This window comes from Lytechinus pictus, chromosome 16, assembly GCF_037042905.1.
Source record: "Lytechinus pictus isolate F3 Inbred chromosome 16, Lp3.0, whole genome shotgun sequence".
NCBI lineage: Eukaryota > Metazoa > Echinodermata > Echinoidea > Temnopleuroida > Toxopneustidae > Lytechinus > Lytechinus pictus.
Genome location: NC_087260.1, coordinates 13,325,783 through 13,338,174, shown reverse-complemented (window position 1 = coordinate 13,338,174; position 12,392 = coordinate 13,325,783). Strand labels below are relative to the sequence as shown.

At 34.7% G+C, this 12,392-nt stretch overlaps 1 protein-coding gene across 1 annotated transcript in view; it reads left to right on the top strand.

Annotated features, from left to right (window-relative positions):
- LOC129279276 (UDP-glucuronic acid decarboxylase 1-like) overlaps positions 1-11,738 on the top strand; it is a 35,223-nt gene extending 23,485 nt beyond the window's left edge. The window contains exons 9-13 of the mRNA XM_064111059.1: positions 1,104-1,267; positions 1,842-1,902; positions 5,304-5,361; positions 5,794-5,897; positions 6,704-11,738. Of these exons, the coding sequence (XP_063967129.1) occupies positions 1,104-1,267; positions 1,842-1,902; positions 5,304-5,361; positions 5,794-5,897; positions 6,704-6,817 (501 nt within the window). The 3' untranslated portion in view covers positions 6,818-11,738. The remainder of the gene's footprint in view (positions 1-1,103; positions 1,268-1,841; positions 1,903-5,303; positions 5,362-5,793; positions 5,898-6,703) is intronic.
- The last annotated feature ends 654 nt before the right edge of the window (positions 11,739-12,392 follow it).

The window sequence follows — 12,392 nt, the reverse complement described above, 5'->3', positions numbered from 1 at the left end:
GATTCAGCTCTCCACATTACAGCAATTGATGTTATCGCTCTGTTTCTCATATTTCAGATTGTCCAAGTAATGTTGTTTGATAGATTTATGATTCAAATTGGAATATTCATCATGATCTTGCAGTATTTCTATATTTGATTGCTTTGCTTAGGTTATGATCGTATGCACATGGCTGATTCATAATGATAAAATGCTTTACACTGTATATGATTTCGTGACTTGTTGTAGAATTCTACAAACTGAAAGATGAGATAGCTTTGTTATTCGTCTTCATCAGGTGATCGGCACATCAGTAAACAACCTTTTTGATCGATGTTTTTAAAGATATGATGGCACAGAGAGATAAAAATGAATGACAATGGAACTGAGATGGTATTTGGGTTACCAATACAATGAGACTGGCTGCTCATTGTCGATTTATGGTTCACTGCAAGGAGGAATAATACAATGAAGAAGTTGAACTACGTGCCAAGCAGGAGTATGAACTGCCATCGAATGAATGCTGAAAATATCAAAGCCCAGGGTTGCAAAGTTTGATTTAAGGAAATTTGAAAGGAGCCAGACTTGACAAGGGGGAATAGTCAGAGTGTGATATGATAATAGATCATTGGTTGGATAAACAGGAAGAAACATTGGCAGAGCTGCTTGTCATGCTGGGCGTATCAATGAGAGACATGAGATTGATAAATGGGGGAAGAGAATGAATTGAGGGGAGAGAGGGGTGAAGAAATAGGGAAGATTGAGAGGTAGATGGTTGGGAGAAGGAAATAATGATTGAGAAAGAATTATTTGAGAGGTTAAAGTTATTATCATCGTTATCTTCATTATCATTATGGCAATTGTACATTGTATCCTTTAGTTGTTTCCTTTTCCTTAATCTCAATCTTCCTCTTCTTCCTCCTCTATTTCCTCCTCTTCTCATTCCTCTTCTTTTCCTCTTCCTCCTCGTATTCTTTTCCTCTTTCTGCTCCTCTTGCTCTCCCACTTTTCTACTCCATTTGCTCTTCCTATTCTTCCTCACTATCATATCATCATCATTGTCATCATCATCCTTAACAATATTTCTAATGATGACCCTATTCCCGTATTTATCATTCCTCCAGGATAAAGTTGAAGTCCGAGTTGCCAGGATTTTCAACACCTTTGGACCTCGTATGCACATGAATGACGGCCGGGTCGTCAGTAATTTTATTCTCCAAGCTCTCCAGGATGAACCAATCACGATATTTGGGAAAGGACTGCAAACACGATCTTTCCAATATGTCAGGTAATGATGATGGAGATGTGTGTGGTCTAGTGGTTGTGGAACGATCTGAAATGAGAAGTTCAGGGTCCAAATATCAGTCAATCTTCACTCTGTTTTAACGATTCTTTAAAGTATAATTGTTTTGATGAATACAAAATTAAGACAAGAGCCAACAAAATAACCTATAAATTATAGTATGTATGTATATGTGCAGACTGCAGAATGATTCTGGGAGAAAAGGGGGTAATTATTCCTTAATAGCGCAACGGTCGCAAAACGATTTTTTATAAAATCCCACAACATTACCATAGTCTTCATATGTTTTGTGACGAGCATAGTTATTCTGCCTAAGTCCTAGAAAATTGATAATTATTCAATAGTTAGCAACAATAAAAGAAGATACCCTGCCAAAAACATTGCATTCTCTTTGTCTATGATTGGTATGCTTCTTTGTAGTAGTGACTTTCAGCTTACTGTGTTTTCAGCTACATGTGGTTTTATTGTTTAACAATACTTTGCTTTAATAAACTGTGTCAGGAAGTGTTCTTCTGACGTAATTCTTAATTTCATTTCTTTCCCTTTGACTTTCTTGCAGTGACCTTGTGAGCGGTCTTATTGCGCTCATGAATAGCAATGTTTCATCGCCAGTAAATATTGTAAGTATATGATGCTTTCAATACAGGGTATTTCCCATATTAAAGGACAAGTCCACCCCAACGAAAAGTTGGTTTGAAAAAAAGGAGAAAAATTCAACAAGCAAAACACTGAAAATTTCATCAAAATCAGATGTAAAAATAAGAAAGTTATGACATTTTAAAGTTTCGCTTAATTTCACAAAACAGTTATATGCACATCCTGGTCGGTATGCAAATTGGTAGACTGATGACGTCACCCACTCAGTATTTCTTTTGTATTTTATTATATGAAATATTCTAATTTTCTCCTCGTCAAGTGAAACAAAGTTTTATTTCACTCTGAACATGTGGAATTATCATTATTTTAGCAGTTTATGGTTAAGTTAAGTTGGTCCTGGTTGTCAAATCTGTAAAAATTGAAACATTGTATTATTCAAACAATAAAAAAACAAAAGAAATAGTGAGTGATGGACATCATCGAATCTCTCATATGCATATCGCTGAGTTGTGCATTGAACTGTTTTGTGAAAAATAAGCGAAACTTGAACATGTCATAACTTTCTTATTTTACATCTGATTTCGATGAAATTTGCAGCGTTATGTTTGTTTGATTTTTCTCTATCGATTCAAATCAACAATTTTCTGGGGTGGACTTGACCTTTAACTGATTCTTGATGAAATGTGCAATGATGAAGATGACTACAGCAATGAAGAAAAATTATGTTTTTTGTAGTTTTTGTTGATGATAATGATGCTGGTGATGGTGATTGTGATGATGACGATGATTAAGAAGAAGATGAGGATGAGGATGATGATAATTATGAAGAAGAAGAAGATGATGATGATGAAGATGATGAAGATCATGATGATGATGACGATGATGATGATTAAGAAGAAGATGAGGATGATGATGATAAAGATGATAATTATGAAGAAGAAGAAGAAGATGATGATGGTGGTGGTGCTGGTGGTGGTAACAGTTCTGGTGGTTAGATAATTACATGTAGGATGACGGCAGTGGTGGCTTGTAGTTAATGATGATGTAATGGTGGCAATAGATCTGATGAAGTTTGAAAAACAAGCATCTTTGAAAAGCCTGCTATATTCTGTTTTTAAAGAGTCAAACATATATTTAGGCAGGTCTTCCCTTTATAATATTAACAATTCAAATTACCATGCATCTCATTCCTGGCATTCAAAATGGAAGACAAATTTACCATCAGTTGGTGATAAAAATTGCACAGCTATAATGACCTTGTACAGGTTTTTGTCTGATTTGAGCCTTCCCTTGTCGTGAGAATATTGTATACATAATGGAGCTTTTGATATTTTCTTCCTAATTGTCTGCTAATGGGAGAGGGGGCGTGGCTGGGTTTGGAAGGTTCAAGGTTATCAGTGCAAACAAATTCTGTTCAATTCTTATGATCTCGAGGAATTTTTTTATTCAATGTGGTGAATAAATCTGTCCTTTTGATACCATATAAAATGCTTTCATAATGAGGTGATATTGAAAACTTGCATATTGGTTTATAAAGTTATTTAAGTTTTTGTTTAATAAAGAAAAATATGGGATGAGGTACAGCCAAGGGGATTTCCCTATTAAACTGTACCCAGGCAACATGGTGACAAACTCACAGATAATGAGTTATGTGTTTACTCATTTTTAAATGCTATTATATGTCATTGTATTTTATACACATGAGTCAATGCAGTATTGTTTGAAATAGAGTGCATTGACATCTGATGTAATAGGCATGAGTTATCAAGCAATTGTTTGACACATTCCTATGCAGTGTATTTTTCTTGTACATTGCAATAAGAAATTCAACAATTTGAAGAAGGGAATTTTCAACGTTAGTTGTTATCTTTTCCCCCTCAGTTTTCATTGTGTTTATTTCCATTTCCAACAATCTTTAAAATTCAAAAATTCAATGCTTGTTTTTGTACATCTTGATATAAACAGTATAAACTTATTGTAAATTTCTATGTACAATATAATTATAGTCGAGATTATCATTCAAACGGGATGGGAATGGCGGAGACTGCTAAAAAAGGGGAGCTTGTAGAATGTAGCCTGTTATTAAAACCATTCTTGTATAGTATAGACCCCCAAAAAACAAAAATCAAGTATAATAGATGACAACTTGAGCATAACACAAGTTAAATGGATATTTTTTAAAAAGCAATGAACCTACATTTCTGCAATGAAATTTGCATGTACTGAAAAAAAAAAACCCACCAAGATTGAATGGAATGTCAAATTGACGACAGTGTTATCCATGAGATATAGCCTTGATGTAATCATTGATCATACAATGGGGTTGTCATGTTGAACTTCTTGAGAGAATACACCAAGGTTTATTACAACCTTGCACCCTCGATCATGCATTCCAAGGCTTTGTATGAATGTGCAGCACCCTGGGGGCGACCTTTCTACATAAAGCAATAGTAAACATTTTTGTGAGAGACATTCGAATGTCTCTATTGTATGTCGCATTTTTAATGTCCCTTTTGTAAACCAATGTGGGGGATGTTGTCACCTTGTTATTAAAGCAAAGTTGCAAACCTTGGAATGCTTCAAAAGGTTGTTTGTGAGGTTTTGTGTGGCTCTCTGAATAAATTGAATTAGTATGAAGTGCCAAATGGTATGCCAAAATTGTGATATGTCATTTCTGTATTTCCAGTAATCCAAGTTAAATTTTGCACAAAGTATACTTATATTAAAATCGCAAGTTGACAATGAGAATATTAATCCGCTTTTATGAATTCATGACTTTCTCACATGCAAAGTTTCGACTTTCCATTCTTCAATTGTAATTTATTTTGTGACTTACATTTACAAGCACATTTTTTTTAAATGAGTGTTTATTACTTCCCTGACAAAGTCGTCATCAATGTATTTGATATTGTTCTTGTTTTGAAAATGAAATAGTATCTTTAAGAACTATCTGCAATGGAGCTTTGTCTATGTTAATTAAATGTATGATAAATTTGATTCTGATTGGGGCCGTTGTTTTACCATACCCCAGTAAAAGGTATAGATCTACATTTGCCACTCTCCACCCAGGTGTAGTAGAAAATGGGTAGGTGATGAAAAGTATGCTTGAGCACCTGATAGGGTAGCTGTGCTGAAGCTGAAATAATAGTATGCAGAGGATATAAACATGCTATTAAGTGCTCTTTAAATGTTGCATAAATGATGAAGATGATGATGTTGATGATGATGATGATGAGATGATGATGATGTTGATAATCATGATGATGGTGATGATGATGGTGATGCTGCTGCTGCTAATGATGATGATGGTTGTGATGATGATGATGATGGTTGTGATGAGATGATGATGATGTTAATGATGATGATGAAGATGATGATGATTACCATTATAAAGTGACAATATTTTTTTTTCTTCCTTGTGTAGGGTAATCCCGAGGAGCATACAATTCTTGAATTTGCTGAAATAATAAAAAGTAAAATAGGTAAGATTTTCAAGCAATACACAACCTTTGAAAATTTTCCTGAAACTGATTTCCATGTACACTGACGATTGTTATAAGCTACTGAAATCCTACATCTACACCTACATCTTGCTCATTCTGTTTTTATTCTCCCGATTGTGTATTTTTACCTGTTATCTGATCTCTTTTCCACCCTCTTCATCCCTTTGTTCTTTTTTTTTTAAATAATTTATTTGTGATAGTCTTCTTTTTCTGTTTCCTTTCCTCTCCTCCCCTCTCCTTTCTCCCCTATGTTTGGTTTTCCCATTTTATGCTCCTCCCCCTCTTCCTCCACCTTTTCACCCCAATCTCCTCCTTTCCCTTACCCATTTCTCAATATTCCCCCTCCATCCCGTTTCTTCCTTCTAATCATCAATATTGATAATCACTGATTTGTATGTTTTTTTTTCTCAGGGGGAGGGAGTTTAATCTCACATGTCCAAGCTGCTGAAGACGATCCTCAAAAGAGAAAACCTGATATTACCAAGGCAAGGTCGTTATTAAATTGGGAACCTAAGGTAAGCAGTCTGGTGTGGTTGTTGTGGTGATGACAGTGATGATGAGGATGATTATTATCATGATGTTGTTGGTGGTGATTAGAAGATGGCGATGGTAATGTGATGGTTGTGATGATGATGGTGATGATAATGATGATGATGATGATGGTGGTGATGGTGCTGATGACAATGATGATGGCGATGATAATGAGGATGATGATGATAAAAAAAAATGTTGATGACTTGATGGTGTTGGTGATTCTGATGGTAATAATGATGGTGGAGGTGATGATGATGTTGATGCAGATGGTGGTGGTTAAAGTGAGGTACAGATCCAGGGCTTCATAAATTACAGGGCACAGAACAGAAATTTGGTAGATTTCTTCAAAAAAAATTTCAGACCATATTAAAAAAAAGTATCTTTACCAAAAAGCCCACTTCATGTTTAAAAAGCGAATTGCAAGTTAAAAAATAAGGTGGGGGGGGGGGGGGGGGGGGTTATCACTTAAAAATAGGGAGGCAGCTCTCAAAAAAGGAAGGCGCATTGTAAATTTTTAGTGATAGGAGTACATTTGCCCTCCCCAGTCTCTGTCTGAATCTGTGGATAAAGGATAACTCAGTTATCCTATGATTGATTTTTACTAATTCTTTATTGATACCTTTCTCACATTTTTCTCAAGCTTTTATTACAGACTATATGTCAGATTTAACTTGCCATTAAATGATCATCCTCTTGATATTCACCTATCTCCCTCAATCCTTATCTATTCAGCCAAAAATAAATAATTTCAGCCCATCTTTAATGGCCTTTATCTTCCTATCACCAGGTTCCATTAGACGTCGGGCTCGAAAAAACCATACAGTACTTTAGGAACGAGCTGAACGCAACAAAGGGAACGTTCCAACCCAACTCACGCAAGCAGATACCAGGAAGCGAGTAGCGTGGACCATCGCGAACATTGTCTTAACCCATCGACTACCGAATTCTATAATTCCCACAGACTTTGGACAGAGACCATACGGTCTCAGTAGGAAATAGGTTTACTTCCTCGTAGCTTTCTGTTCTACATTTTCTGCTATTTTACTCTCTCGGATTGACCTTGCAGTGTTAGGCTGTGTTTACACAAGTTTTTTTTTTTACTCAGAAACTAAACTGGATCATGATTCAAATATTTTGTAATGCATATTCTGTGAAAAGGAGCCTTCATTCAGTTTGTTTTGAACATAATGTTTTAATTACATCATTTTTCTTGGACACTGTAATTGATGCTGGGAGCTGGGCAGGGCTGGAACTCAGAGCCCGGCGAGTTGGGGAATTTGCCCCAGGCCAAGCCAGGTTTTCCTTCCGAGCCCCAACACTACTGTAATTTGATCTCAAGATTGTGTAGTTCAACCAGAAGTCAATGTGTACCATTGAAAGCCTGCTAGAGAATGACATCATATTCATTTAAAACTCAACTTGTTTTGTCCAACAGTTACCATAGTAACAGTGCCTCTCAGTCAGTCAGAAGGAAAGTTGTCAGGTCTGACATCTTATAGGACGAAAATGTGTTGATGAAACGGTCCCCTGAATGAATAAAAATTGTCAGATCTGACAACTTGTCGGACAAAAATGTTGATGAAATGTTTCCTAGATCTCATTACATAAAGCTTAGCGATTGATTCTTGGGCTGATTTCTGCGATTGATCGCACATAATAATCAATGCAATCAATCGTGAAAATGAGCTCCATAATCAATCGCCAAGCTTCATGTTGCAGGGCCCCGAATGGTGTTTATACATAATCCATGAAATTTTACATATCTCTGACTTTTTAACACATTTTTGGTCTGTTTACATTCACATTCTTGATCATACTTCATATGAAGATATGCATGAATACAATCATGTTTTGAACTGAAACTTATCCCCAGACTGTGGTAATGGGTGCAGAATACACTGTTTGACGATGCATTGTTTCTTGGCTTCATGAGAGCATTTAAAGGGGAAGTTCACCCTGACAAAACAAAATTATTGTGAAAATAGCAGCAAAATCAAGAAACCATATTGAAGGTTTGAGGTAAATCCATCAAAGACAAAAAAATGATGGAAATTCATTTTTAAAATTTGTGATGTCATATGCAAGCAGCTTCCTTTTATATCGTGTAGTAGAAAAAATAAGTGAAATTTTATTATCTCCAAAAAATGAAAATAGTTGTTAATTGTATCTTCAGTATATCAAGAGACATCATTTCCCACCTGCTCCTGAAAGACCTTTTTTTTTGTCAGGATGAAACATTAAATTGAAATATATGAATTTTATATCACATATATTTGTCTCATCTGCTCATATATGACGTCACAAATCAAAATCTTAAAATTCTTACTTTTTCCTCAAATCTTCATTAATATTTTCTTGTAGTTTTTCTGGTATTTTTACAACTAACTTTTCGTCAGGGTAAACTTCCCTTCCCCTTCAAATCTGAGTGTAAACCTATGTAACAATATTCCATGGATTCTCTCATGGGCTAGTTTTCACAAAAACTTGCAATCAAACTCAAGTTGGTTTGTGACCAATTAGAACCACGCAGTCCGGACTTGCGTTCTATTTTTTTTTCTTCTTTGCATTGTGTGTCAACACATCTCTCTCTCTAAAACAATGTTTGATGCTCAATCATTTTCATGTTCGGTTGGATTTGGTTTATTATTTAAATTTGATTAGGGAATTTTCATTTGAACTTTATACTCAGATTTACAATCTATAACAGATAAGTTATTAATACATCAGGGGCCCATCTTACAAAGAGTTGTGATTGATCCAATCAATCAACTATGGAAAGCCAGCAAAGTCTACATATAAAGTGCATGTTTGTTTAAAAAAAATTCTAGATATGAATGTATATCCATAAATTCATTGATTTTGTGAGAATTTGGTGTGTTCTCCTTTGTTTACAAAGGACATTTTGCAAATTTCCTGTAGAAAAAATTATGACACTGATGGATTTCCAGAGATTTACAATTTATTGGATCAATCGTAACTCTTTGTAAGATGGGTCCTTAACTAGATACAATCAGTATTTACAATCAATTGTAATTTTTGTGCATGATTTACATCTACCATAAACCAGTAGTTACATTTAGTCTCAAAATTATCTTCTGTGTGACTAGACCCAAATATATCTCTTTGATTTGATAAGATTTTATTAAAGTTTCATTAAAAGTGTTGGTATCCCATTTGGCACCCCATACTCTAGCTGTTCATAAAGTCATGCATAACTATACAAATATCGTTTTAAATGATGCTGGCATATATAGGTCTCCTTTCACTGAAGTTTTAAAGTATTATTAATTAATTTTTTTAATTACTGAATTGATAATCAGGTATAAAAGTTGTATATTCTTTCTAATTGCAATGAACTATTGATTGGAGTTTCGTATAAGAACATATTAAAAAAGATCTATATGTAAGTTATGTTATTTATTCAGTCACTCTAGGTACTTACACAATGGGTGGAATTAAAGCAGAATCCCGCTATGAAATATTGTGTTAAGTCGAATTAGTGGCATCCTATTAATAATTTTGTCCTACGATGCAGCCACAAAGAATGAAAGTCCTTGAAACCAGAGGTCTTGTGAGTGTTTATAGCAGAAATCTGAATTAATAGAATCTATTTTTTTAAAGTGACGGGTTGATCTTGTAGAAATTGTGTATTTGAAATATGGGTATTGGGGTATGAATAATGTACATGTACTTTATCATGCAACTGTATGCAGTTTTTTTTTATCTCTGCATTTATTTTGCCATCTTGACAAGTGTTGGTGGCATTAAGTGTGCAATGAAGAATAAAACTTACACTCTTTTATAAATTCTTGAATTTAAATTTAATTAAGACTGATAATTTGTCCTCATTTGTATACATACATGTAGTCTTGGTACAAACTCCATACACCCAATATATATTTTTGAATGTTATGTCATGGGAATAAAACTAATATGTAACATTGACAGAAGATGATATCTAAATACTTTTAAATTCAAAACAGTATATTTTTGCATCCACGTCTTCTAAACAGTAGAGCTGAAATTTTGTAGTATTTATGATTGTATGTTAAAAGTTCTCTAAAGTCGTTCTTATAGTTAAATGTAGTTTATTGCATCTCCTTTTGTTTGTATATTGGTACGAATATACTGGAAGATTTTATGAAGTGATCTGGTAAATCTGAAAATTGAAGCTGCAATAATGCACATTGCTAGTGTTTCTGTTAATTTACAAGGGGTCAAGGTCAATCAATTTCAACTAAAGCAAATTGATTTATGCATGTTGATACAAGTCGGAGACCATCAATCAAAGTTCTGCAAATTTGCAAACAATTACAAGAATTGCGATTGATTTGGGGACATGAAATTGACTTTAAATCAATCGCAAGTTTCTTGCAACACTCCATTGAAGTCACACTGAATTATTTGTGAAATATATTCCTCCACATGTGTTTTCTCCACTCTAAGAGTTGTATACAAGAGGCTGGATTGTTACAGAGTGGTTTTCTGCTCATCATACACATACATTTTCTCTAGCATTGCACAATTGAAACAGAATGAGAAGCGTCACTTTGAGTATCAATGAAAATTTTTCTGTATGCCTGGTTTGATTGAGGTGCCTTATGAAATAAAATTGTTCTCCTAACTCTAACGGCCTGAATTCTGAGGTCCAGTGTAACTTGGATCATGGCTCAAATCTGGGGTCCGTCTTACAAAGAGTTGCGATCGATGCGATCAATCGCAACTATGGAAAGCCAGCAACGTCATAATATGAAATACGTGTTTGTTCAAAATATTTTTTAGAAATGACACATACTCATACATTCACTGTTTTTTGGAAAATTCAGTATGCTTTTCTTTGTTTACAAAGTACAAGAAGCAAAATTCCTAAAGAAAAAAAAATTATGACATTGATGGATTTCCATATACTTGAGATTGATTGGATCAATCGTAACTCTTTGTAAGACGGGGGCCCAGGGCTAAAGTTATGGGAAGCCATGAGTGTCCAGAATTTGTTTACACTGTAATGCTTCTTAGGAATCTTCTCATGTTTTAACAAGGAAGGAAACTATTGTATTGTATTTATAAATTGAGAGATTCGTTAATGATTTGAATGCGAGAATGTGATGATAAATCGATTACCTAATTCCAGAAGTTGATGCCACAGTGGCTTCCCGTAGTTAAAAATAATTTCCAATTGTGGTAACGATCTCAAAATGAGTTCAAACAGAATCCAATGAAACTACCACCAAGTGTTTGTATAGATGAAAATTATGTGCCAAATACATGTAGCTCTGGAAGAAAATGTGTAATTGCTGAGAAATGAGCAAAATAAGCATGGAATTCCATCAAATGGCAGGTATTTTCCGAAGCAATATTAGTACATATGTCCCACATATGCCTTTCTGTGTCAGTGATCATCAGAATTATCGATTTTGAGCTAAGATTTCATGACTTTACCAAGATAAGTTTACGGTACATTAATGTACCAGATCTAGATGTATGATGTTTTGACAATTAAACTTGATTACAAAGACTTTCCCATGAAATAATTGTTAGCTGCAACTACTGTCTTTTACCTTTGAACCACTTTATACTTTACACCATGGTTCAAGTTAAACCAGAGTTCAGAATCCAGGCCATTAATATGGTGTTTCGCATGATAAATAATAGGGTTTGATCTTCCTTGTCACATCTTTTGATGCATTTCTTTGTTTTTTAAATTTGTTGAAAGATTTTTTAGAACAATCTGTAGTTCATGAATTGCTTGAATATTGATTGTATAAAATTGATCATCGGTGAAAGATCCTGAAATTAAAAAAATAAAAAAATCAAGAAAATGATGAGTACAGTTTTTGCTGTCATTTATCACATTCTTGTGTGGAGTGTAGAGCGCAAGGAATATCCTCAAGTGGAAGCGAGACGAGATGGATGGATTGAGGAGAGAAGCCGTTAGGTGAATGTGACTTGAAGTTGTCAATTTTTGTAGAAGCAAGAGATAATATAAAGAAATGATTTAGACGATAAGCAGAACAAAGATGGATGATAAATGGGAGTTGATGAATTAGAGGACAACTAGGGAGTTGCAGTGGTGGTCAAAATAGTGAAACTAGTCATACTAAATGTCATACTAAAATCTTTGTGAAACACTCGACTTCACTCTCAGATCAGCAAACACCTTGATAAGCATAAAATCTTGACCCCGTTGCAACATGGTTTTCAGAAGGGACATTCATGTGTCACTCAGTTAATTCAGGTTGTCAATGATTGGACGGAAGGAATTGACAACTCGCAACAAATCGATGCTGCAATTTTGGACTTCACCAAAGCCTTCGACTGCGTGCCTCACGAAAGGCTCAAATAAAAATTACACCATTATGGCATCAGAAATAAAGTTTTGAACTGGATTAACATGTTCTTGACCCAGCGACAACAACGTGTTGTCATCAATGGAGTAACCACAAAATGGCACCCAGTAATATCCGGGGTCCCACAAG